The 27,541-nt window shown below is 38.5% G+C and overlaps 1 protein-coding gene across 4 annotated transcripts in view; it reads left to right on the top strand.

Annotated features, from left to right (window-relative positions):
- The window catches only part of LOC109437491 (S-adenosyl-L-methionine-dependent tRNA 4-demethylwyosine synthase TYW1-like), a 246,138-nt gene that overhangs the window by 103,718 nt on the left and 114,879 nt on the right, over positions 1–27,541 (top strand). For all 4 annotated transcript variants that reach the window (XM_074328473.2, XM_074328475.2, XM_074328474.2 and 1 more), the window contains exon 11: positions 16,706–16,815. In XM_074328473.2, the coding sequence (XP_074184574.1) occupies positions 16,706–16,815 (110 nt within the window). The remainder of the gene's footprint in view (positions 1–16,705; positions 16,816–27,541) is intronic.

The following is a 27,541-nucleotide window of genomic DNA, read 5'->3' as shown; positions in this document are numbered from 1 at the left end:
ATCACTCTTGGAGGAGATAAAGGATTAAGTTTTTGCATTTCTCTTGTCTCAACATTTTCATCATCTTATCAGTACATAACCTTGTTTTATGTGTGTTTCTTTTTAAAGACACTTTATTTAATATATGTTGTTGATTTATTAACATTGAACGCATCGCCAACAACACTATAATAGATCATGCCTGAATGAAGCTTAATGCATATGTTTCCCCATAAAGGCACATCACAGCTTTCCTGCACTTGTGAACACTATACAGCTCTTCAGCACTGTGTGGGAGTTATTTTAAACAGCAAAATCACCAACAAAGAGCACAAAAATGCAAAAAAAATGAGACATTAAATTGACTCCAAAAGAACACTTGTTTACAACATGGGAGCTTAAATAAGAAGGCAGAAAGAGCATTACCTTGTTTGACTTCATCTGTGAATATGTGTACCAGGAGACTCGATGTTTCTGCTTCTCTGTGCATGGCCATGGGTGGTCACAAATATGCCTCAAGTGTTGATTTTGAGGTTAGAGGTGAATTTTAGCAAGTAGGTAATTTAGCAACTATCGAATCAGCAGGTAATACAAAATGCCATTCATCCCCCTTTATATTTTTGTTGTCACAAATTACAACCTTATACATTGTATGCCCGCTAACATAGATTTCTGATTGCTGTTTTATGCCTTTAAATGATATAGGAGTAAAAAAGAGGGGTTAGAATCCAAAAATACAATAATACTCCTATGGGTTAACCAGAAGGACGATTGGAAGTTGGGTGAAAAAGGTGAGAGGATTAAGAAGTACAAATTGATAGTTAGAAAATAGTCACAGGGATGTAAAGTACAGTATGGGGAATATAGTCAATAATGTTTTTAAAATATGCATAGTGTCAGGTGGGCACTAGACTTATCAGGGGGACTACTTCGTAAATTATATAAATATCTAACCACTACACTGTACACCTGAAACTAATATAAAATAATATTGAATGTCAACTGTGATTGAAAAAAAAGTCACAGGAATGTAAAGTACAGTATAGGGAATATAGCCAGTAATATTATACTGTGTACAGTGTCAGGTGGGAACTAGACTTATTGGGTAATCACTTTGTGAGGTATATAATGTCTAGTCACTATGTTCTCTACAGCTGAAACTAAATTCCCCAGTATATGTGAGTGCTTTTTAGTACTCTGATTCACCAAAGAATCTGTCTCCCAGCTTTTCCTTCCAGACATTCATTTAGATGTCTATTGTTTCCCTGAACTGTAATCTTTTGATAACAGGCTTGTTTATTTGTCTACTGAGATCTGTGTTCGCTTTTTAAAAAACTTTTATGAAGTTTTTTTGTACACAGTATAGTGGATAGTATAATGAGCTTCTATGTACATTTATTATCATATCACTAATCACGTTCCATTTACCTACCCTAGTCCTCACTATTTTGAGGCAAATCCCAACCATCATATTGTTTTATTCTGTACGTACTTCAATTGATAGATAATATATAAAGAATAGAGCTCTCATACCATTATCCCACATTAAGTTTTTTTTACACGTGTTCCCTTTTCTAGTTTTTCAAGGATATAGTGAAAAAACTGAAAAGTATCTCTTTGGACAACCTGCTAAATCAGTAGTTCTCAACTGGGGCAAAATTGCTATTTTTCACCCTGTGGGGAACTTGGGACACTTGACAATGTCTGGAGACATTTTTGATTGTTATAACTGAAGGGAGTGCTGCTGGCATCTAGTGGATAGAGGCCAGGGCTGCTCTAAAACATTCTGTAATGCACAGGGCAGCCCCCTTAACAAAGAATTTTCCAGTCCAGAATGTCAGTTGTGCTGATATATACTACACATATGCAAACAAATTCATGTCTCTGTGGATACAAATGTATGTATGAAAGTGTGTGTGTCTTTGTATATACACACAAATGGCAGAATACTTTACAATCTTCTGTGTCTTGCTTTTTTTGCACCTACTTCCTAGAGATCCTTTCATATCAAAGTGCATAAAGATTTAGAACTAGATTTTTAATCTACTAAATTAAATAATTGTTTCCAAAGCAGGAGAGAAATACGTTTAAAAGGCCTTTTGTTTTTAAAGTAGTTACTAAGGTGTGTACTTTCCACAAAAATTTCACTCACTATATTTAGTTGGACCATAATATTTTGCCCCAAAGCAACGTTTCATTGTTACAGTGGTAAGAAAACATAACATGATACCTACCCTCTTAACAAAATGTTAAGTGTACAAATACAGTGTCATTTATTATAATGTTGTACAGTGGATCTCTACAACTTGATAATATTTGCACAACTGAAAATTTATACCTGTTAAATAGCAACTCCTCATTTTCTGCTTATCTGTCCTCTGGAAGCCACCTTTGTACTCTCTGTTTCTATGTGGTTAACTATTTTATTTGCCTCGTGTAAGTAGTATCATGCAGTATTTGTGCTTCTTTATCTGGCTTATTTCATTGAGCATAATGTCCCCCAGATAATCCATGTTGTCACATAAAGTAGGAATTCCTTATTTTTTTTCAGGCTGAATAATATTCTATTGTATGTATATAGCACATTTTCTTCTTTTAAATAATTTTTTAATTTTCCAATTATAGTTGACATACAATATTATATTAGTTTCAGATGTACAACATAGTGATTTACCATGTTTCCCCGAAAATAAGACCTAGCTGGACCATCAGCTCTAATCCGTCTTTTGGAGCAAAAATTAATATAAGACCCGATCTTATTTTACTATAATATAAGACCCGGTCTCATTATAATATAATATAATAAAATATAATACTGGGTCTTATATTAATTTTTGCTCCAAAAGACACATTAGAGCTGATTGTCCGGCGAGGTCTTATTTTCAGGGAAACAGGGTAATATAATATAATATAATGCCAGGTCTTATATTAGTTTTTGGTCCAAAAGACGCATTAGAGTTGATTGTCCAGCTAGGTCTTATTTTCAGGGAAACACGGTATATAACTTACAAAGTGATCACCCGATAGATCTAGTACACATCTAACGCTATACATAGTTATTACAATATTATTGGCTATATTTCTTATGTTGTACTTTACATCCCCATGACTATTTTGTAACTGCCAATTTCTGCTTCTTAATTCCTTCTCCTTTTTCACCCATCACCCAACACCCTTCCCATCTGGTAACCAACAAAATATTCTCTGTACCTGAGTTTGTTTCTTCATTTATTTTGTTCTTCAGATTCCACATATAGGTGAGATCATATGGTATTTTTCTTTCTCTGATTTGCTTCACTTAGCTTAATACCTTCCAGGTCCATCCATGTTGTCACAAATGGTAAAATTTCATTCTTATTTATGATTGAGTAATATTCCACTATATATATATATATCTCACATCTTCTTTATTTATGCATGTACCAATGGACACGTGTTGCCTCCACATCTCGGCTATTGTAAATAACGCTGCAACGAACATGTGGATGCACACTCGTACGTGTTTTTGAATTAGTGTTTTGGGTTTCTTTGAATAAATACCTAGAAGTAGAGTTCCTGGGTCCTTCTTTATCTAATTTTATAGCGTTTGTTTTTTTGTTTTTCTGTTTTTCCTTTTTTTCGTTTTTTTTTTTTTTTTTTTAGATTTTATTGGGGAAGGGGAACAGGACCCCACAGGGGAACACTGTGTACCTCCAGGCCTTTGTTTTCCAAGTCAAGTTGTTGTCCCTTCAATCTCAGCCGTGGAGGGTGCTGTTCAGCTTCAAGTTGTTGTTCTTTCAGTCTTAGTTGTGGAGGGCACAGCTCAGCTCCAGGTCCAGTTGCCACCGCCAGTTGCAGGGGGCACAGCCCACCATCTCTTGCGGGAGTCGAACCGGCAACCTTGTGGTTGAGAGGCTATGCTCTAACCAACTGAGCCATCTGGGAGCTCAGCGGCAGCTCAGCTCAAGGTGCCGTGTTCAACCTTAGTTGCAGGGGGCAGAGCCCACCATCCCTTGCGGGACTCGAGGAGCTGAACTGGCAACCTTGTGGTTGAGAGCCCACTGGCCCATGTGGGCATCGAACCGGCAGCCTTGGAGCCTTCGGAGCTAGGAGCATGGAGCTCCAACCGCCTGAGCCACCGGGCCGGCCCCTATAGCCTTTGTTTTAAAGTCTATTTTGTCTGGTGCAAATATTGCTACCCCAGCTTTCTGTTTTTTCTTTTTTTCATTTTCATGAAATACATTTTTACCATCCCTTTACTTTCAGTCTGCGTGTGTCTTTCAATCTGAAGTGAGTCTGTTGTAGGCAGCATATGTAAGGGTCTTGTTTTTTTTATCCATTCAGCCACCCTATCTTTTGATTAGAGCATTTAATCCATTAAATTTAAAGTAATTGTTGATATGTGTAGTTATTGCCATTTTATTATTCATGTTTTTGATTGCTTTATTCTTCTTCAGGAAATCCCTCTACCATTCCTTGTAATACTGGATTGGTTGGTAATGAACTCCTTTAGCTTTTCCTTGTCTGGGAAGTACTTCCTTTGTTCGTCGATTTTAAATGATAGCTTTGCTGGGCAGAGTAATCTTGATTGTAGGTCCTTGGTTTTTATTACTCTGAATATTTCGTGCCAATCCCTTCTGGCCTGCAAAGTTTCTGTTGAGAAATCAGCTCAGTCTTATGGAACTTCCGATGTAGGTAATCAACTGCCTTTCTCTTACTGCTTTTAGGATTCTCTTTTTGGCATTAACCTTTGGCATTTTAATTATGATGTGTCTTGGTGTGGGCCTCTGAGTTCATCTTCCTGGGCTTGTATGTTTATTTCCTTCACAAGGTTAGGGAAGTTTTTTGTCGTTCTTCCTTCAAATAGGTTTTCAATTCCTTGCTCTCTCTCTTTTCCTTCTGGTACCCCTATAATGCGGATGTTATTATGCTTGTTGTTGTCCCAGAGACCCCTTAAACTGTCCTCATTTTTTTTTTTTTTTTTTTTTGATTCTTTATTCCTTTTTCTATTCTGTTTGGGTGTTCTCTGCTGCCTTACCTGCCACATTGCTGATTCCATCCTCTGCTTCATCTAAGCTACTCTTTATTTTTTTTAAAGTTTTTATTGGGGAATGGGAACAGGACTTTATTGGGGAACAGTGTGTACTTCCAGGACTTTTTTCCAAGTCAAGTTGTTGTCCTTTCAATTAGTTGTGGACAGTGCCATTCAACTTCAAGTTGTTGTCTTTTCAGTCTTAGTTGTGGAGGGTGCAGCTCAGCTCCAGGTCTAGTTGCCATTATTAGTTGCCGGGGGCACAGCCCACCATCCCTTGTGAGACTCGAGGAAGCGAACTGGCAACGTTGTGGTGACAGCCCGCGCTCCAACCAACTGAGCCATCCGGGAGCTCAGCGGCAGCTCAGCTCAAGGTGCCGAGTTCAATCTTAGTTGCAGGGGTTGCTGCCCACCGTCCCTTGCAGGACTCGAGGAATCGAACTGGCAACCTTTTGGTTGAGAGCCCGCGCTCCAACCAACTGAGTCATCGGGAGGTAGCTCAGCTCAAGGTGCCGTGTTCAATCTTAGTTGCAGGGAGCAGAGCCCACCATCCCTTGCGGGACTCGAGGAGTTGAACTGGCAACCTTGTGGTTGAGAGCCCACTAAGCCCATGTGGGAATTGAACCGGCAGCCTTCGGATTTAGGAGCATGGAGCTCCAGCTGCCTGAGTCACCTGGCCGGCCCCATCTAATCTACTCTTTATTCCCTCTAATGTATTCTTCATTTCAGTTATTGTATTCTTCATTTCTGACTGGTTATCATGTTTTCTATCTCCATTTTTATGTTTCCTATGTTTTTGTTGAAGTCCCTGAGATCATTTAGCATCCTTATAACGAGTGTTTTGAACTCTTGAGTATGGTAGATTTTCTCCATTTTGTTTAGATCTTTTCCTGGAGCTTTTTTCTGTTCTTTCATTTGAGACACATTTCTTTGTCTCCCCATTTTGGCTGCCTCTCTGTGTTTGTTTCTATGTATTAGGTAGGGCTGCTATGTCTGCCAGTCTTAGTAGAGTGGCCTTATGTAGTAGATGTCCTGTGGGACCCAGTAGTGCAGTTTCCCTGGTCACCTGAGTCAAATGCTGCAGACTTGTCCCTTCTGTGGGTTGTGTGTGTCCTCCTGTTGTAGTTGAACCTTGGTTGCTGTTTGTACGTCAGTAGGAGGAATTGACCCTCAGGCTGATTGGTTGTGAGGACTGGTTGTGACTACAGTGGAGGAGCTGTTTTGTAGGGGCTGACCCTACGGAGCACGATTTGCTTTAGCAGGGCTCTGGTGCCTGCCCAGTCTGCCCTTTGGGTGTGTTGTCTGCGGAGGCAGCTGAGTGGTGCTGCGCCTGGGCCGAAGTTGGTGTGCCGTCCCCAGAGCATCCTGGGAGGGGCCCTGCTACAGCCCAACTTTAGCTGCAGCCTGTTCCCTGTCCGAGGTCACCTGGCATAATGCAAAAAGCAATCCGCAGATAGCAACCACTTGTGATGATTTGGAGATGCCTGTGGGAGGCCAAGCCTTCAACTGAGGCTGGCTGCTGGTAGTGCCAAAGTTGGGACTGCTCAGCAAGAGGTAAAAAGCTTTGCTCTCTGTATTCATTTGGGACATGTTTCCTTGTCTCCCCATGCTGAAGCCAGACTCTGCTTGTTTGGGGTTTGTGAACCTTTGAGAAATTTTAGGAAAGTCCACAGAATGAGCCAAGGCAGGCTGTTTGTGTGGAAAAACACCTGGAAGCAACTTGGGTGGGTCCAAAAATTGGGTTGGGTCTCAGGGAATCACCAGAGCAGGGTGAACAGTTTTAGCCAGGTTGATGGAGACTCAGATATGGTAACTACCTGTGTCTGCACACCAGAACGAGGGAGGTCTCAGCAAAGGAACTATGGCTTCTGCCAGCCCTTCTTTCTGGGAGAAAGTTGCCCCTCTAGCCCTTGCTCTGAAGCCAGACCATTCAGTTCCTCTCTGTACAAGAGAGGTCTGATAATTAAGTTTGTGGACTCATCCTAGAAAATGTGCTACATACCTCATTGCTGAATATCACCACGGTCACCTTCGAAATACTCCCCTTGGGAAGCTATGCACTGAAGCCAGCGCCTGGTCCACCCTTCAACGCAATTTTGGAACTCTTTTTCTGGAATGGCCATCAGAGCTGTCGTCATGTTACCCTTGATGTTCTCAATGTCATCCAAATGTCTTCCTTTCCATATTTCCTTTATTTCGGGTAAAGAAAGAAGTTATTGGGGGCCAGACCAGGTGAGTAGGCAGGGTGTTCCAATATAGTTATTTGTTTATTGGCTAAAAACTCCCTCACAGACACTGCTGTGTGAGCTGGTGCATTGTTGTGATGCAAGAGCTTCTTCGGGACCATTTTTGCACACACCTTTCACATGCCAAGAATTCCAATGAAGATTTTCCTGTTTCTCTATCCATGTTTACTTGGTCTGCTATGCTTCTCACAGTCAGCTGATGATTTTGATGCACAATTCAATTAATTTTTGCAATGTTTTCGTCAGGTCTACTCATTACTGCCTCCCTGATGTCTCTTCATCAGTGACGCGTTCTCTCCCCTCAGAAAAACATTTAGTGCATTTGTACATTGCTGTTTTCTTCATGGCATTATCCCCGTAAACTTGGACTAACATGTCCCTGATTTCATGTCCACTGTTTCCAAGTTTAACAAGAAATTTAATGTTTGTTCGTTCGTTGTTCTAATTCAAGTTCATACATTCTTGTGACGGCACACAAAACCATGCCACAACAATAATGAACACCACTCAGCAAGACACTGCCACACGTCAACATGAACACAGCTGTGACACACTGATATACCAAGGTTATGAAACCTTACTGAGCTGTTTGTACAGTGCTGCCTATGTAAGTAGACAGCGGCAAGTTTGCAAACTTAATCATCAGACCTCATATGTCCCTGGCATCTTTATACCTGCTGCCCCAGCTCTGGAGCTCAGAGAGATTTACAGTGAGTAAGTTCATGCCTGCGCCTTTAGAGAGGAATGCCTAGACTGCAGCAGCCCTCCATCTCACTCAGTCACAATCTGCTGGTTTTCACAGCCAGAAGTTATGGGGACTTTTCCCTAAAACTGAGACCTTGGGTGGGGACTCTGGTGTGTGGCTGGGACCCCTCGCTCCTTCAGGGGAACCTCCACAGCTGAGATATCCCTCCTGATTTTTACTTGCCACATGTAGGTGTGGGACTAACCTGTTTTGCATCCCCATACCGCTTACCTGTCTCCAGGTGGCTTCTTCTATATGTCCTTGGTTGTGGAACTTCTGTTCAGCTAGACTTCAGGCTATTCTCAGTGATAGTTGTTCTGTAGTTGTAATTTTGATGTGGTCCTGAGAGGAGGGACATAAGCACAGCATTTACCTACTCTCCAATCTTGACTGGAAATCCTATATTACATTTTCTTTATCCATGCATTAGTCAATGTCTTTTTAGGTTTTTCGCACATCTTGGCTATTGTCAAAAATGCGGCAGTGAACATGGGAGTGGAATTACCTCTTTGAGTCCTGTTTTTAATTCTTTTGGCTAAATATCCAGAAGTGAGTTTCCTAGATCATATGGCAGATCGATTTTTAAATTTTTTAGAAAACTTCATACTCTTCTTCATAGTGGCTGCACCATTTTACAGTTACAACAGTGCATAAGGGATCTAATTTCTCCACATCTTTGCCAACAGATGTTATTTTCTGGTGTTTTGCTAGTAGCCATAGTGATGGGTTTGAGGTGATACCTCATTGTGGTTTTGATTTGTATTTCCCTGATGATTAGTGATGTTGAGCATTTTTTTAAATTAAAGTTTATTGGGGTAACAATTGTTAGTAAAGTTATATAAATTTCAGATGTACAATTCTGTATTACACCATCTATACCTCACATTGAGTGTTCACCACCCAGAGTTGGTTCTCTTTCCATCACTATATGTTAGACCCCGTTTACCCTCTTCTAGAACCCCCCTACCCCCTTACCTTCTCTTAACCCCTAAGTTATTGTGTATGTCTTTGAGTTTCTGTTCCTTCATTTGTTTGTCTTGTTCTTTTGTTGTTTTCAGTTTTATATACCACATATCAGTGAAATCATATGGTTCTCTACTTTTTCTGTCTGAATTATTTCTCTTAGCATTATAATCTCAAGATCCTTCTATGTTGTCACAAATGGTACTATTTCATTTTTTCTTACTTCTGAATAGTATTCCATTGTGTATATATACCACAACTTCTTTATCCATTCATCTATCTAGGGACATTTTAGTTGTTTCCGTGTCTTGGCCACCGTAAACAAAGCTGCAATGAGCATTGGAGCACAATGTTTTCAGACTTTCTGGGGACATACCCAGGTGAAGGATTGCTGGGTCATATGGTAATTCTATTCGTAATTTTTGAGGAATCACCACACTGCCTTCCATAGTGGCTGCACCAGTCTGCATTCCCACAGTGTATGAGGGTTCCTTTTTCTCCACAGCCTCTCCAACACTTGTTACTATTTGTCTTGTTGATGATAGCCATTCTAACTGGGGTGAGGTGATATCTCATTGTGGTTTTGATTTGCATTTCTCTGATGATTAGTGATTTTGAGCATTTTTTTGTATGTCTGTTTGCCATTTGTATGTCCTCTTTGGAGAAATGTCTCTTCAGGTCCTCTGCCCATTTTTCCATTAGGTTGTTTGCTTTTTTGTTGTTGAGTTGTATGAGTTCCTTGTATATTTTGGATATTAGCTTCTTATCAGAGGCGCTGTTTACAAAAATCTTCTCCCATTCAATTGGTTGCCTCTTTATTTTGTCGATGGTTTCTTTTGCTGTGCAGAAGCTTTTAAGTTTCACGTAGTCCCATTCGTTTATTTTAGCTTTTACTTCCCTTCTTTTTGGCGTCAAATTCATAAAACGCTCTTTGAACCCAAGGTCCGTAAGTTTAGTACCTATGTTTTCTTCTGTGCAGTTATTGTTTCAGGTCTTATGCTTAGGTCTTTGATCCATTTTGAATTAATTTTGGTACATGTTGACAGATAGCAGTCCAGCTTCATTCTTTTGCACGTGGCTTTCCAATTCTGCCAGCACCGTTTATTGAAGAGGCTGTCTTTTCTCCATTGTATGTTTTTTGCTGGTTTCTCAAAAATTGTCTGTCCAGATTCCTGTTGGTTTATTTCTGGGTTCTCAGTTCTATTCCATTGGTCTATGTGTCTGTTTTTCTGCCAATACCATGCTGTTTTGATTATTGTTGCCCTGTACTACAAGTTAAAGTCAGGGAGTGTGATACTTCCAGCATTGTTCTGGATTAGGATTGCTTTGGCTATTCGGGGTCTTTTGTGGTTCCATACAAATCTGATAATTTTTGTTCTATTTCTTTAAAAAATTCTATTGGGACTTTGATGGGGATTGCATTAAATCTGTATATTGCTGTGGGTAATATGGCCATTTTAACTGTGTTGATTCTTCCAATCCATGAAGATGGAATGTCTTTCCATTTCTTTGTGTCTTCTTAAAATTGTTTTAAAAATGTGTTCTACTTTTCAGCATATAGGTCTTTCACATCCTTGGTTAAGTTTATTCCTAGGTATTTTATTCTTTCTGTTGCAATTGCAAAATGATTTTTTTTTAAATTTCTTTTTCTGAGATTTCATTGTTAGTATATAGGAATGCAACGGACTTTTGTACGTTGATTTTCTAGCCGGCAACTTTACTGTATTTGTTTATTTTTTTTATAGCTTTTTGGTGGGGTCTTTAAGTGTTTTCTATATTTAGCATCATGTCACCTGCAAAGAGTGACAATTTAACTTCTTCATTTCCAATTTGGATGCCTTTTATTTCTTTCTCTTGCCTCATTGGTCTGGCGAGGACCTCCAACAGTATGTTGAAAAGCAGAGGTAATAGGAGACATCCCTGTCGTGTTCCTGAACGTAGAACAAAGGGCTTCAGTTTTTCACCATTAATTATGAGATTAGCTGAGGGTTTGTCATATATGGCCTGTATTATGTTAAGGTATTTTCTTTCTATACCTGTTTCATTAAGTGTTTTAATCATAAATGGATGTTGTATCTTGTCAAATGCTTTTTCTGCATCAATTGATATAATCATATGATTTTTGTCCTTTATTTTGTTCATGTAATGTATCACATTGATGGATTTGCATATGTTGAACCATCCTTGTGCCCCAGGGATGAACCCTATTTGGTCGTGATGAATAATCTTTTTAGTACATTGTTGCATTCGATTTGCTAATACATTGTTGCATTCGAATTTTGTTAGGAAATTTGCATCTGTATTCATCAGAGATATTGGTCTGTAGTTTTCTTTTTTTGTGTTGTCCTTACCAGGTATTGGTATCAGGGTAATGTTGGCCTCATAAAATGAGTTAAGGAGTATTGTCTTTTATTCAATGTTTTGGAAGAGTTTGAGTAGGACAGGTATTTGATCCTCTTTGAAGGTTTGGTTGAATTCACTAGTGAAGCCATCTGGTCCGGGACTTTTGGTTTTGGGAAGGTTTTGGATGACTGATTCAATTTCCTTACTGGTGATCGGTCTATTTAGATTTTCTAATTCTTCGTGATTCAGGCTAGGAAGGCTGTATGTTTGTAAGAACTTGTCCATTTCTTCTAGGTTATTGAATTTGGTGACATATAGTCCTTTATAGTATTCTTGGATGATCCTTTGTATTTCTGTGGCATATATGGTAACTTCCCCTCTTTCGTTTCAGATTTTATTAGTGTCATTTCTCTTTTTTTAATCTTACTGAGTCTAGCCATTGTTTATCAATTTTATTAATCTTTTTAAAGAACCAGCTCTTTGTCATGTTAATCTTTCTATTGTCTTTTTGTTCTCTATTTCATTTAGTGCTGCTCTGATTTATATTATTTCCTTTCTTCTTCTGACCTTGGGTTTCATTTGTTCTTCTTTTTCTTATTCTTTAAGGTGTAACGTGAGATTATGTATGTGGTATTTTTCCTGTTTCTTGAGAAAGGCCTGTAATGATATAAATTTCCCTCTTAAAACTGCTTTTGATGCATCCCATAAATTTTGGTAGGAAGTATTTTCATTGGCATTTGTTTCTGTGTATCTTTTGATCTCTAATTTCTTCTTTGACCCGGTTGTTCTTCAAAAGTATGTTGTTTAATCTCCACGTATTTGTGTTTTTTTCTGCTTTATTTTTGCAGTTGATATCCAATTTCAAAGCTGTGTGATCAGAGAACATGCTTGGTATGATTTCAATCTTCTTAAATTTGCTGAGGCTAGTTTTATGTCCCAATATATGGTCTATCCTTGATAATATTCCATGTACACTAGAAAAAAATGTATAATCTGACATTTTAGGATGAAGTGCTCTATAAATGTCAATTATGTCCATTTCATCTAATGTGTAATCTAGGGCTGCTATTTCGTTATTTATTTTCTGTTTGGATGATCTATCCATAGCTGTCAATGATGTATTTAAGCCCCCTAGTATAATTGTGCTTTGGTCAATTTCTCCCTTTAGTTTGTTAGTAGTTGCTTGGTGTATTTTGGTGCTCCCTGATTGGGGGCATAAATATTGATGATGTTATGTCTTCTTGTTGTACAGTCCCCTTCACCATTATGAAATGTCCATCTTTGTCTCTTGTTATCTTTTTCACCTTGAAGTCTGTTTCATCTGATATCATTATGGCTACACCTGATTTTCTCTGGGCACCATTTGCTTGGAGTGTCAATTTCCACCCTTTCACTTTGAGTCTATGCTTGTCCTTGTAGCTGAGATGTGTCTCTTGGAGACAGCATATGGTTGGGTTTAGTTTTTTGATCCAATCTGCTACTCTGTGCCTTTTTATCGGTGAGTTCAGTCCATTTACATTTAGGGCGATTATTCATATGTGAGGATTTCCTGTCATTCTATCTTTAGTTTTCTGGTAAGGCTGTGTCTCCATTGTTTCTTTGCCTTTTTGTTGTTGTCTATTATTTCTGTGTGGTGGTATTCTATGATGTTTCCCTCTGTTTCTTCTTTTATTATGTTACATATTTCAGTTCTGGATTTTTTTGAGTGGTTACCATTAAGTTTATGTAAAAGAAAGTTTGATATTTAGAGTTTTCCATTTTCTTCAGCATGTTTACTTTCTCCATTCCCATATTCCGGTTCAGGCCTTTACTCCCTCTCCTTTTATGTTTTGGTTTCCACAAATTATCCCTATTGATGCTGGTTAAATAGCCTCCTTTAGTATTTCTTGTAGTCCAGGTCATGTATTAGAAAATTCCCTGAGCTACTGTATGTCTGGAAAGATCTTTATTCCTCCTTCACATCTAAAGGATTTCTTTGCTTTATATATTATTCTTGGCTCATAATTTCGCTCTTTCAATAGTTTGAATATTTCATTCTACTCTGCTGGCTTGTAGAGTTTCTGCTGAAACATCTGAAGATAATCTAATGGGCTTCCCTTTGACGGTTATCATCTTCTTTTCCTTGGCTGCCTTGAGGATTCTTTCTTTGTCGTTAATTTTTGACAGCTTCAATACAATGTGCCTTGGAGACAGCCTGTTGGGGTTGAGGTAATTAGGTGTTCTATTTGCTTCTTGGATTCAAGGATCCAGTTGTTTCCACAAGTTTGGGAAGTTCTCATTGAGTATTTGTTTGAATATACTCTCTGTTCCCTTGTCTCTTTCTTCTCCTTTTGGCATGCCCATTATTCTTATATTGCTGTCTCTGATGGAGTCAGAAAGTTCTTGTAGAGTTCTTTCATTTCTTTTAAGTCTCAGGTCTCTTTCTTCTTCCATCCGGGTCATTTCCAGATTTCTATCTTCGATGCCACTGATTCTTTCCTCCATCTGGTCAACTCTACCTAAGCTGGCTATTTCATTCTTAATTTCTTTTATTGAGTTGTTAATTTCCAGAAATTCTATTTGGTTCTTTTTTAAAATGTCAATCTCTTTGGTCAAATGTTCATTTTGGTTTTGATTGTGTTTTTGAGTTCATTAAACTGCCTGTCTATGTTTTCTTGCATCTCGTTGTTGTTTTCAGAAGTGCAATCTTGAATTCTCTGTCATTTAAGTCACAGATTTGCATGTCTTTAAGTTCACTTTCTGGAAACTTTTCATTTTCTTCCTGAGCTGTCTTGTTACCTTGGTTATTCATGGCAATTAGTGATTTATTATTTCTCTTCCTAGATGTCTGCAGCAGTGAGTCTGCAACAGGTTGATAGGAAGAGGTCTTTCTTTGTTTTCCAGTAGGTTTTGGTAGAATGTTTTATTTTCTCTCCTACTGCAACCTTTTTTCTCTCTCACACTGTAGTGTTATTATTTTCTCTGCACTATTCTGGCTTCTGACACAATGTGGGGATTCCCTGGAGGGTGGGTTTCTCCTCTGTGAACAATTTGCCTGGTTCTTAGGGCTCTGGGTCCCTGTGGGGATGTGGAGAAGTTTTGAAGTTCCAAAGCTCTTCCTGCACCAGATTCAGAGCCGGTATGTTTCAGCAGTTCTATTTACTCCTGCAGGGATCCACCCAGGGGCCAGGGGTTGGGTGAGTTGTGAGAGGTGGCCCAGAGCAATGGCTGCGACCACCAGCACAGCCAGGCCTGCTTCCACAGTTACCTCCCTTTTGCCGGAACTGGTTGGGCTGCGAATCTATGTCTGCGGACCACAGTTCTCAGAACTGCAAATATTCTGTTCTTTTCATCTGACACTGCTACTGTTCCGTTTCTAGCACCGGGCAGGTGGGGGCGGGGAGAGCTCTGGGAGGGTAGGAAGGGGGCGGCTGGTCTCAGTGCCTAAGGCTCCATTCTCTGCTCGGCAGTGAGGGCTTAAACCACTGTTTTCAGCCTTCTTCCCTCAGTCTTTGCTTCGAGGTCTCTGCCATGAGCATTGGGTTCAGCCGTGTTATATGCTGTCCCCTCAGCCCTGTGGGCCATAAGCGGAGCCCTAGCAGTCCGAGTTCCTCCCTCACTCGCAGCTGCGGTAGTTTCGGGAAGCAGCGAGCTCGGCACACTGAGCTAGGTCTGCGTCCTGCGCCCGCGCGGCTCCGTCTTTGCACTTCTGCCTTCCTTCTTTCCCTGCTCTCGCAATTTGCCCACCTTTCGGTGAATTAAGTAGTGGGCCTCTTCGTCTTGCCTGTCTGCTGTGCAGGGAGTCCTCTGTGGAGTTACAGTTGTTGAATTTGTTGTAAATTCCAGGGGAGATTTTCAGAGGCTCACCTCATGGCGCCGCTTTGATGACGTCTGAGCGTCTTTTCTTATACCTGTTGGTAATTGCATTTTCTATGTCTTATTTGCAGAAATATTCAGGTTCTATGCCTATTTATTATTTATTTATTGCTACTGACTTAAGAATTCCTTATGTACTCTTATATTAACCACTTATCTAACATTTGATTGGCAAATCGTTTCTCTCATAGGTTGCCTTTTCACTGTGTTGATTGTTTCTTTGTTTCTTTGTTTCTTGTTTTTATTCTTGGTCTCGATATAATTTGTAGTTTGTTTTAAGGCAAATGAAGTTAAACTTCTCCCAGATATTTTGATGTGTTCTTGCTCTGGTAAGGTAAATAGCAAATAAATAAATAAATAAATAAATAAATATAATCTTAAACCTCCTGAATTAATGAACTTGCTCTACATACTACCTACGTGTGGAGATAAAATCAATCAAATATAATTGAAATTGGAGGTTTTGTTTAAAATTCTACTTGTAAGATCAAAAAGTAGAGAGGGAACAAATATTAACTATATTGACTATAGATGCTATAAAGATTAAAGACAAAGAATGTTGATAAATATTTGAAAATTTGGAAAAATAGTCATATTCTTTGTAAATTTAAATTATCAAACTTAATTCAAGAATGTCATTCTGAATAGTCCTATAACCACTACAGTATTGAATTAGTATTTACAAATCATATCAGAAAGAAACCAGGTCTAGATGGTTTTATACGTTCTAGCAAACATTCAAGGAAAAGGAATTCTCCAGTCGGCGAGGAAGAGCGAACACTTCCTAACTCATTTTAAGAAGCTAGTGTAACTTTGATACCAACCCAGAGAATAGCATGGAAAACACAAATTACATTGCATTTTCACTCATGAGCATGGATGTAAACCGCTGAACAACATATTAAAATACCGAGTCCAGCACTGAAAAACAGTATTGAAAATCATGATTAAGATCGGTTTATTTTTTGCAAATATAATTTTTAATTGCTGCTATAGCTGGCTGTGTAATTAATACTCTGGTATACAAAGTGTCATTTGTATTTTTGATTATATTTATTAGACACAGATTATATAAACTTGTATGTCAGTATGTGAATATAAATACTTATTTCCTATGTTTCCAACAATGTTTATTCTTTTAAGGATAGGAAACCTTTTCTTATGACAAATTTAAAGGTAGTATATACACTTCCAATATGCCCTTCATCCATCTTCCCCTAATATTAATACCTTACATTACCATAAAACAATTATCAAAACCAAGAAATGAACATTGATATAATACATCAGTGAAACTAGAGACTTTAGATTTTGCCAGTTTTCACACTACTGTCATTTTTCTGTTCTAGCACCTTCGTCTTGGCACTTCTCTTTCCACCCCTCTCTGCTAGGTGTCATGACTTAATTCATTTCCAATTAAATCAGAAAATTCAGCTGTAAACAGCTAAACATTTAAGGGGAAATCTACTCTGATTTTATGATTTTATTGGGTACCTCATAGTAGATGATTAGCTGAGATCTTATTTCAGAGAGTACTTGAGAACTTTTGCCTCTTTTTCCTAGGCATCATACCAATCCGGTGGGCACTGAATGGCGGTGGAAAATGGACCAGCCTGAAATGATCTTAAAGGAAGCCATTGAAAACCATCAGAATATGATCAAGCAATTTAAAGGTATTCATTTTTTTTCTCTACAAAGGGATTCTAATAACCTGAATAAAATTGTCAGAGGAATTGCCCTTTGGCAGATTTTCATATACGGAAGTGAAAACTTTGTAAAATACTGTATACATTTGGCCTTTTTAGCATTTACTGGGTGGCAGAATTTTACTACATCACTATGGATAATGTGGAGGAAATTTTTATTAATATTATCCCTCCTTTTTTTGTAAGGCATTTATTCATGATGACTTTTATAGGCCATATAATGGAAGAACTGAAAAACTTAATTCAGAGCATGGTAATTTAAAATATGATGCCTCAGTCTTTAAGTTTTGCCTGGGAATGTATCATCATCCTTCCTAAAAACTTTTGCTTTGTTCTGTCTTGCTGAGCAGAAAGCAGCCTTATGAATGGAATTTTAAATCTTGGGGAAATTCTTAAGTATTGTCAGTTAGATAGTATTGGGAAATAAATGCCTTATAAAAAAGTAGGGATAATATTAATAAAAATTCCTTCTGGGGTGGCCAGATGGCTCAGTTGGTTAGAGTGCGAGCTCTGAACAACAGGATTGCCAGTTCGATTCCCACATGGGCCAGTAAGCTATACTTTCCACAACTAGATTGAAGACAACGAGTTGCCACTGAACTGCCGGAGGGGTGGCCTGATGGCTCAGTTGGTTAGAGCACGAACTGTTAACAACAAGGTTGCCGGTGGGCTGCGCCCGTGCAACTAAGATTGAAAACGGCAGCTGGACTTGGAGCTGAGCTGAGCCCTCCACAACTAGATTGAAGGACAACGACTTGGAGCTGATGGGCCCTGGAGAAACACATCGTTCCCCAATATTCCCCTCCAAAAAAATATTTCTTCCATATGATCCATAGTGACATAGTAAAATTCTGCCACTCAGTTTCTAGAATTTCCTGATTTAGTTGTATCTCATACTTCAAGGTATTGGACTTTACTGGAGATGACTAGTTTGCAAGCTTTAGAATGAATCAGAACCATCCAGAGGGCTTGTTAAAACACAGATTCCTGGTCTCCTTCTCCAGACAATGATTTCGTAAGTCTGAGGTAGGGACCAAGAACATGCATTTCTAACAGATTTTCAGGTGGTGGTGTGTTGTTGAACTGGGGACCACACTTTGAGACCCACTATTGTACGTAGATATGGTAGGCCATAAAGTGATGGCTTCGAAAAGACAGCTGCAGATAATGAAATGAAATTGTTAGGTTCTCTGTTACGTCTCTGTGCTTCTGTCTCCACCTACCACTCGTAAGGCCTGGTCTCGTATATTCTCCTTTCCTTTCATATGCAACAATAAAAAGTGAGTTCCGATAAAGGTGGTTTTGATATAGGCATTTTTGTGGTGCTGACATGTGGGTCCTTATAAACCCCAGTATTAGCCTTCTGAAGATCTGTGGATTATTTTATGCAAAGAAATTTGTTGTGTCAGGTCGCTGCTGCTTGAGGTTATAGTGCTTCCGATGTGTGTTTTTTACACCACCACCAAACAGTTCTCCAGTTCTCAGCAGACATTGACTGGGTGTCCTATAAACTTAATTCAATTCTGACACTCTCTGGAGATAGCATCAGACCTCACAGGTAGAAGGTTCAGTTGTACAAAACTGCCCCCACTTCAGACACCAATCCCAAGTCCAGGTTGTTACCTGTGCTTCTGACCGACTGGCTATAAATGGAAGGTTCCCACAACCTCCTTCTCAGATTTGATTAATTTGTTAAAGAAGCTCAAAGAAGAACTCAGAGACACATTTACAGGACGTCCTCATTTAACGTTATTGATAGGTTCTTGGAAACTGACTTTGAGCGAAGCAATATAGTATAACAAAACCAATTTTATCACAGACTAATTGATAGAAGCAAGAGTTAAATTCCTACAGTATATTTCTGGTCACAAAAACAAGACCAAACTTCAATAAAATCCCCAAACACTTCTATTATTAAACATTGAAATAAATGTGAGCTATACATACATTTAGGAAAGATTAATAAAAACACGTAAGATAATTATTTTCTAACCCGCTTATTCCAGTTCAGAGTCGTGGAGGTGCGAGGCTGCAGCCTCTCCCTACAGCTCAGGACACAAGGTAGGAACCCTCCCTAGACAGGACACCCTTCCATTTTGGGTGCACTCACACACACCCACACTCACTAAGACTGGGACCTTTTAGACACGCCAATCCACCTAACGTGCACAGCTTTGGGATGTGGGAGGAAACCGGAGTCCCCAGAGGAAACTAGAGTCCCAGGGGAAGAGTCACACAGACATGGGGTACACATACAAACTGTACACAGACAGTAGCCCTGACTGGGAATCGATTTTTTTTCTCATCAATGCCATAACAATGACGTTGAATGGAACTACATTATCCAAGGACCTGCTATACTTACATTTACCAGTTTGTTATAAAGGATTTTATAGAGTTTATGGATGGACAGGCAGATGAAGAGTTCATAGGGGGAGGTCTCGGAGGTTTCTTAGCCCAGGAGCTTCTGTCCCCGTGAAACTGGGGTGCACTGCACTCCTGACATGTGGATGTATTCACCAACCTGGAAGCTCATCGAATCTTGTTCAAGAGTTTTTAGAGAGCTTAATCTGGAGATTTGTAGCCCCCTCTTTCCCTTTTGGTGGGGCTGAAAATTCCAACCCTCTAATCATTTGGTCTTTCTGGTGACCAGCCCCATCCTGAGTCTATTTAGGAGTCCTACCCTAAGTCACCTCAGAAGCACAAACTTGGGCATGCTCAAAAGGGGCTCCCTATGAATGACAAAAGATGCACCTATCACTTAAAATCACAAGGGTTTTAGGAGCTTCGTGCTAGCAACCCAGAACAAAGACCAAATATACTTGTTATATCACATTACCTCTTGGTACTGTTCTTGTTTCTTATGAGAAATTGAGGAAAGTAATGCAAATAATGATTCAAGATTAATAGTAATGTATCAGTAGTCAATAATTATATTTTTATTTTATTCTTTTTCAATTTTCTAAGGAAAGTTGACCTGTACATATTTGTGTGTGTCTATGTGATGTATTTTTGTACATCTGCAAAGATGCTAATAAATATTTTAATATTTCATCTTGACTTCTAGCCTGAAATACTTTTTTGTTTTTAACAAATTTCTTTCTCCTTAAAGGAGTTTCTCTTTTCAGTCTTTTGGAAAATTAAATGAAACTGTTTTGTGAAGAACTAGTAAGTCTACACATCTACTAGCTTTTCTTACTTATTGTTGACTTACTGAATATTATTGATCATTGATCTTCAAATAAACTGTATGGCTTTTAAATAAATTTCAAGGCAAAGTCCTGTTTTCTTTTCGATAGTGTATTAGAGCTCTCCAGAGAAACAGAGTCAACAGGATGTTGTTTAGGTGGCTGTGTATGTATAGAGAGAGAGAGAGGGAGAGAGAGAGATTGATTTAAGGAATTTACATGTGATAGTGCAGGCTTGGTGAGTCCAAAAAAAAAATGTGATGGGTTAGACCAGTAGGCTGGAGATCCAGGAAGAGTTGCAGTTTGAATCAGCTGGCAGAATTCCTTCTAGCATGGACGAGGTCAGTCTTTGTTCTATTAAGGTTTTCAACTGATTGGATGAGGTTCATCTACATTCTGGGTAATCTGCTGTACTCAAAATCCACTGATTTAAATGTTAATCTCATCCAAAAGATACTTTCACAGAAACATCTTGAATAAATTTTGACCAAATGTCTGGGTACCATGGTCCAGCCAAGTTGATACTTAAAATTACCATCTCAGAGGTAGTAATATCAGAAGCAGGCAAATGCCAGTAATTTTATCTTTATAGTTTAGTATTTACAGAGCCAATTAAACATTTAAATAATGGGATGATGACTGAGGATTTTTGTTTCCTGGACATCTGAGAATCTCCCTGAATGAATTGTGCCCCAGGCATTATGTGTGGGAATAAGCAGCCATGAGCAGTAGGCATTCATTTTTTTCCATTCTGAGATGTCCTTGACACAGAATGACAATCTGTTTTGATAGTAATTCTTCTGACAGGAACATTTTTGCAAATGTACTTTAAATGAAAATAAGTAATGAGTAAATCATGAGGCAGACTTTATTCACGTTAATAACATGTGTTAGGCGAGCTCAGTGTGTACATGTTCTTCGTTATTGTCGACCCTAAGAATGAATGTGCCTGGTGAGAAGGACTCCTGGTGGCTAATTGGATTCAAACTTATAAACAGAGTCTAATAGTCATTGCTAAACAAAGGCCTCTTATATTCTCTGCACTTCTGGGAAAAGCTGCACTGAGCTGCCTGCCTCCTGCACTGTGTTGCTGACCTCTCAGCAGACCATTGTAAAGGAGCTCCTAGATTCTTAAACCAACTAATGGGCTGAAGACCTGCCCCAGCTAATTGGGGCTGTGCAATGATACCCTCTGCATTTTTACCAATCAGTTAGAGTGGCTACATTCTGACCAATCAGAACAGTGCTATTTGGACCAATCAAACTGTGCAGATTTGGAATCATTTGCATAGAAATGGACTAATCAGGAATGGACTAATCAGTCACTCTTCTGTGCATAAGCCAACTTCAGCTCTGCCTCAATGGAGCACACTTTGTTTCCATCAAACACTGTGTCCCCAGCCAAAGCTGTAACACCAGGGCCACCTCTACTGTTTCGTGCTGTTCCTTAGTTGAACTGTTATTACATTGAGCTGTTTCACAATTGAGCTGTTTTCACTGAATAAAATTTCCCTTTTGCCGCACTCCAAATTGGGGGACTCCTGTTGTCATTGAATTGGTGTGATGACCTTTGACTAACACCTGTCTAACTTGTTGGAGGGGCTTGTCCTGTGCTTACTTTAAACAGCAGGCACCTCAAATGGTTTGTCTTCAAGTTCCTATGATGAAAGAAACAAAAGTTTTTAAAAATATATTTTCTTGTAGGGGGATGATAGATACAGGATTGTAGGGAGAAAGAATAGAGAGTTTATCTATGGACAAGTGAATACTGAGTAGGAGAATACCCAGGGGGGAGGGAATGATGTCCAGAAATTCAACAACTGCCATCAATTTCATTCATAAAAATAGATTTTAGAGAGTACAGTTATCCCTCCATATCCGTAGGTTTCACATCCATGGATTCAGCAAACCATAGATCAAAAATATTTGGAAAAATAAAGTTATGTTTTTGCTGACATATACTATATAATTAGGCCTATGATGGTTATGTCTGTACTGAACTTGTAAAAGGCTTTATTTTCTTGTCATTATTCCCTGAAAAATACACCATAACAAATATTAACATAGCATTTACATCATATTAGGTATTATAATTAATCAAGAGATGATTTAGATTAGACAGGATGATGTGATAAGTTATATGCAAACACGGTGCCATTTTATATAAGGGACTAGAGCATCTGCAGAGTTTGGTATTCATGGGGGTCCTGGAATCAGTACTCCACAGATACCGAGGGAGAACTAGCTACTTTGCTTTTTAATTTCCACAATGGATTCTTTTTTATATCTTAATTAATTGAGTTGACAAAATATTACCATGTCAGCAAAGCATTTATTTATTTAATCAGCAATAAGTTTTCTAGAACGGTTTTCAAATTGGAGATTGTTGATATTTGTACCCTGGCACTATTCAAGGTACCAAAGAATTTTTCTTTAAAGTAGTAGTAGAAAACAGGTGTATATATGAGGTGTGGTGGGTGTAGGCAGGCAGCACATAGGCATAAAGGAACGCTCATTCATATTTTCACAAAGAGTAAGAGCTCCCTTAATTTCCAATTTTTGGAATGTGACTTGCTTTATACTTCATTCTAACTTTAATGTTAAAGACATTACTTTTTAAAAAATATATTTTATTGCTACACTAATCTCAGTAAATCTTGCTGTGAAACTATAGTTTAGAAAGAAACCCTATTATTATTATTTTTTAAATTAAAGTTTATTGGGGCGACAATTTTTAGTTACATAGATTTCAGCTGTACAATACGTAATACACTATCTATATCTCACATTCTGTGTTCACCACCCAGAGTCAGTGCTCTTTCCATCACCATATATTAGACCGCGTTTACCCTCTTCTAGAGCCCCACTTCCGCCTCCCCTCTTACTCTCTGGTAACCCTTAAACGTTTGTCTGTATCTATTAGTTTTTGTTCTTTCAGTTGTTTGTCTTGTTGTTTTGTTGTTTTTGGTTTATATACCATATATCAGTGAAATCATATGGTTCTCTGCTTTTTCTGTCTGACTTATTTCGCTTAGCATTGTGATCTCAAGATCCATTCATGTTGTCATAAATGGTGCTATTTAATCTTTTCTTACCTCCAAATAGTATTCCATTCTTTATATATACCACAACTTCTTTATCCATTCATCTATCAAAGGACATTTTGGTTGTTTCCATGTCTTGACCACCATAAATAAAGCTGCAGTGAACATTGGAGCATACTTGTCTTTATGAATAAATGTTTTCAGATTTTTGGGTAGATACCCAAGAGAGGGATTGCTGGGTCATATGGTAATTGTATTCGTAATTTTTTGAGGAACCTCCACACTGCCTTCCATAACGGCTGCACCAGTCGGCATTCTCACCAGCAGTGTATGAGGGTTCCTTTTTCTCCACAGCCTCTCCAACACTTGTTACTATTTGTCTTGTTGATGATAGCCATTCTGACTGTGGTGAGGTGATATTTCATCGTGGTTTTATTTGCATTTCTCTGATGATTAGTGATGTTGAGCATTTTTTCATATGTCTATTTGCCATTTGTATGTCCTCTTTGGAGAAATGTCTCTTCAGGGGTCCTGCCCATTTTCCAATTGGGTTGTTTGTTTTTTTGTTGTTGAGTTGCGTGAGTTCCTTGTATATTTTGGATATTAGCCCCTTATTGGAGGCACTGTTTGCAGAAATCTTCTCGCACTCAATTGTTTGCCTCTTTATTTTGTTGATGGTTTCTTTTGCTGAGCAGAAGCTTTTAAGTTTGATATAGTCCCATTCATTTATTTTAGCTTTTACTTCCCTTGCCTTTGGAGTCAAATTCATAAGATGCTCTTTGAACCCAAGGTCCATAAGTTTAATACCTATGTTTCCTTCTGTGCAGTTTATTGTTTCAGGTTTCATGCTTAGGTCTTTGATCCATTTTAAATTGATTTTGGTACATGATGACAGATAGCAGTCCAGATTCATTCTTTTGCATGTGGCTTTCCAATTCTGCCAGCACATTTATTGAAGAGGCTGTCTTTTCTCCATTGTATGTTTTTTGCTGCTTTCTCAAAAATTGTCTGTCCAGATTCCTGTTGGTTTATTTCTGGGTTCTCAGTTCTATTCCATTGGTCTATGTGTCTGTTTTTCTGCCAATACCATGCTGTTTTGATTATTGTAGCCCTGTAGTACAAGCTAAAGTCAGTGAGCGTGATACCTCCAGCATTGTTCTTTTTGTTAAGATTGCTTTGGCTGTTCGGGGTCTTTTGTGGATCCATACAAATCTGATGATTTTTTGTTCTATTTCTTTAAAAAATGCCATTTGGACTTTGATGGGGATCGCATTAAATCTGTATATTGCTTTGAGTAATACGGCCATTTTAACTTATGTTGATTCTTCCAATCCATGAGCACAGAATGTCTTTCCATTTCTTTTTGTCTTCTTCAATTATTTTTAAAAATGTGTTATAGTTTTCAGCATATACGTCTTTCATATCCTTGGTTAAGTTTATTCCTAGGTATTTTATTCTGCAGAGCATGACAGTTTAACTTCTTCATTCCCACTTGGATGCCTTTTATTTCTTTCTCTTGCCTGATTGCTCTGGCGAGGACTTCCAACACTATGTTGAAAAGCAGAGGTGATAGGGGATATACCTGTTATGTTCCTGAACGTAGAGAAAAGGGCTTCAGTTTTTCACTGTTAATTATGTTAGCTGGTGGTTTGTTATATATGGCGTTTATTATGTTAAGGTGTTTTCTTTCTATACCTATTTTATTAAGTGTTTTAATCATACATGGATGATGTATCTTGTCAAACACTTTTTCTGCATCAGTTGATGTATGATTTTTGTCCTTTGTTTTGTTTATGTGATGTATTACATTGCTGGATTTGGGTATGTTGAACCATCCTTGTGCCCCTGGGGTGAACCCCAGTTGGTCGTGAGGAATAATCTTTTTAATACATTGTTGCATTCGATTTGCTAGAATTTTGTTTAGGATTTTTGCATCTGTATTCATCAGAGATATTGGTCTGTAGTTTTTTTTGTGTGTGTTGTCCTTACCAGGTTTTGGTATCAGGGTAATGTTGGCCTCATAAAATGAGTTAGGGAGTATTGCCTTTTCTTCAATTTTTTGGAAGAGTTTGAGCAGCATTGGTATTAGATCCTCTTTAAAGGTTTGGTAGAATTCACTAGTGAAGCCATCTGGTCCCGGACTTTTGCTTTTGGGAAGGTTTTCAGATGACTGATTCAATTTCCTTACTGGTGATTGGTCTATTTAGATTTTCCACTTCTTCATGATTCAGCCTAGGAAGGCTGTATGTTTGTAAGAACTTGTCCATTTCTTCTAGGTTATTGAATTTGGTGCCATATAGTCCTTCATAATATTCTTAGATGATCCTTTGTATTTCTATAACATCCGTGATAACGTCCCTTCTTTCGTTTCAGATTTTATTAGTGTCGTTTCTCTTTTTATCTTAGTGAGTCTAGCCAGGGGTTTGTCAATTTTATTAATCTTTTCAAAGAACCAGCTTTTTGTCACATTTTTTTCTATTGTCTTTTTGTTCTCTATTTCATTTAATTCTGCTTTGATTTTTATTATTTCCTTTCTTCTGCTGACCTTGGGTTTCTTTTGTTCTTGTTTTTCTAGTTCTTTAAGGTGTAACGTAAGGTTATTTTGGGGGGATTTTTCTTGTTTCTTGAGCTAGGCCTGTAATGATATAAATTTCCCTCTTAAAACAGCTTTCGCTGCATCCCCAAAATTTTGGTAGGATGTGTTTTCATTGTCATTTGTTTCTATGTATCTTTTGATCTCTCCTCTTATTTCTTCTTTGACCCCATCATTCTTTAAAAGTATGTTGTTAAATCTCTACATATTTGTTGTTTTTCTGCTTTTTTTTTTTTTTTTTTTTTTTGTAGTTGGTGTCCATTTTCAAAGCCTTGTGATCAGAGAATATGCTTGGTATGATTTCAATCTTCTTAAATTTGCTGAGGCTGAATTTATGTCCCAATATATGGTCTATCCTTGAGAATGTTCCATGTACACTAGAAAAGAATGTATAGTCTGTTGTTTTAGGATGAAGTGCTCTATAAATGTCAATTATGTCCATTTCATCTAATGTGTCATTTAGGGCTCCTATTTCGTTATTTATTTTCTGTTTGGATAATCTATCCATAACTGTCAATGATGTATTTAGGTCCCCTACTGTAACTGTGTTTTTGTCAATTTCTCCCTTTAGGTCTGTTGGTAGTTACTTGGTATATTTCGGTGCTCCGATTGGGGGAATAAATACTGATGACTGTTGTGTCTTCTTGTTGTATAGTCCTCTTTGTCATTATGAAATGTCCATCTTTGTCTCTTGTTACCTTTTTTATCCTGAAGTCTGTTTCACTGATATTAGTATGGATACACCTGATTTTCTTTGGATGCCATTTGCTTGGAATGTCCATTTCAACCGTTTCACTTTGAGTCCTTGTAACTCAGATGTGTCTCTTGGAGGCATATCTAATTATTAAAGGATGAATACATAATCTGTAAGAATCCAGAGTTCTTTTGAAAACTGGTGATGGTCTGCAATACTTAAAAGATCAAACTTTTAATTGTTTTCTTTTAAAAAATATAACTTGGAAAAAATGATAGAATTTTAGTATTTCAGAATGTTGGTATGTTTTCCATCTTGGCTCTCTGAAGAAAGTAAGTGTTGAAATCGATGGTTGTTTGTTTTATTGTAGACAATCACTAGGCAACATGATTTTATAACTCCACTCAGTCTTTATCAATGGTTATAGTCTGACGTTTTCTTTTTTATAAAGTCGAATTGGTCCTGTAGTCAGTGAAATCTCTGTGTTCTGTCTGTCATTGTTCCCTAGGTGATACGGTATAAATAAAACAGGCCACCTTCATTTCTGGATTGTCAGACTAAGGATGATGAGGCTAACGATGTAGGAATGTTTCTCTGTGAGTCCGCAAATGCTGGAGGGAACTTTGAGTGAGGCCAGGATTGTGTCTGGTGAGACAGAAGAAGGAAACACGGACCCAGGAGAGGGAAAGAATTTTAAAAAGATGATAATTTATTGAAAGCAAAGGGTCAGCGCTGCCGAGCAGGAGGGGGTCCTGAATGGAGGTGCCCCGTGACTGAGGCAAAAGTTCTTGCTTTTATACCTTTCCTTGCCTGTTTGAGGAAGGGGGCTGGAGCCTTCTAATGGAATTCATCCATCAGGTTTGTTCTGCAGTGAAGGAGACATTCCAGAACTTGGACTTTCAGGATATGGCTGCTTTTTGTTTATTCCACCGGGACTTTCCTGTCTACCTAGCAACATACTAACTAACCTGTCTCAATCCCCCCCTCTGAAGTCGTAACCCTAACTGCTGTTAGGGAACAGGGGCAACAACCGCTCTGGCTACTTTAGGCTGAGGAGGGGCATAGTAGGGAGAGACCGGCAGCTAGGGCTTGCCCAGAGGTCTATCTAAGGGTCCCTGGTAGATGAGCAGATCCAGATGAGGAGTTTGTTGCTTTGGAGGCTGCGTAGCCAGCT

The sequence above is a fragment of the Rhinolophus sinicus genome, chromosome 3, assembly GCF_057876585.1.
Source record: "Rhinolophus sinicus isolate RSI-liver-muscle chromosome 3, RSI-T2T, whole genome shotgun sequence".
Classification (NCBI taxonomy): Eukaryota; Metazoa; Chordata; class Mammalia; order Chiroptera; family Rhinolophidae; genus Rhinolophus; species Rhinolophus sinicus.
The sequence above is the reverse complement of the archived record's forward strand: the minus strand, read 5'-3'. Positions and strand labels throughout refer to the sequence as shown.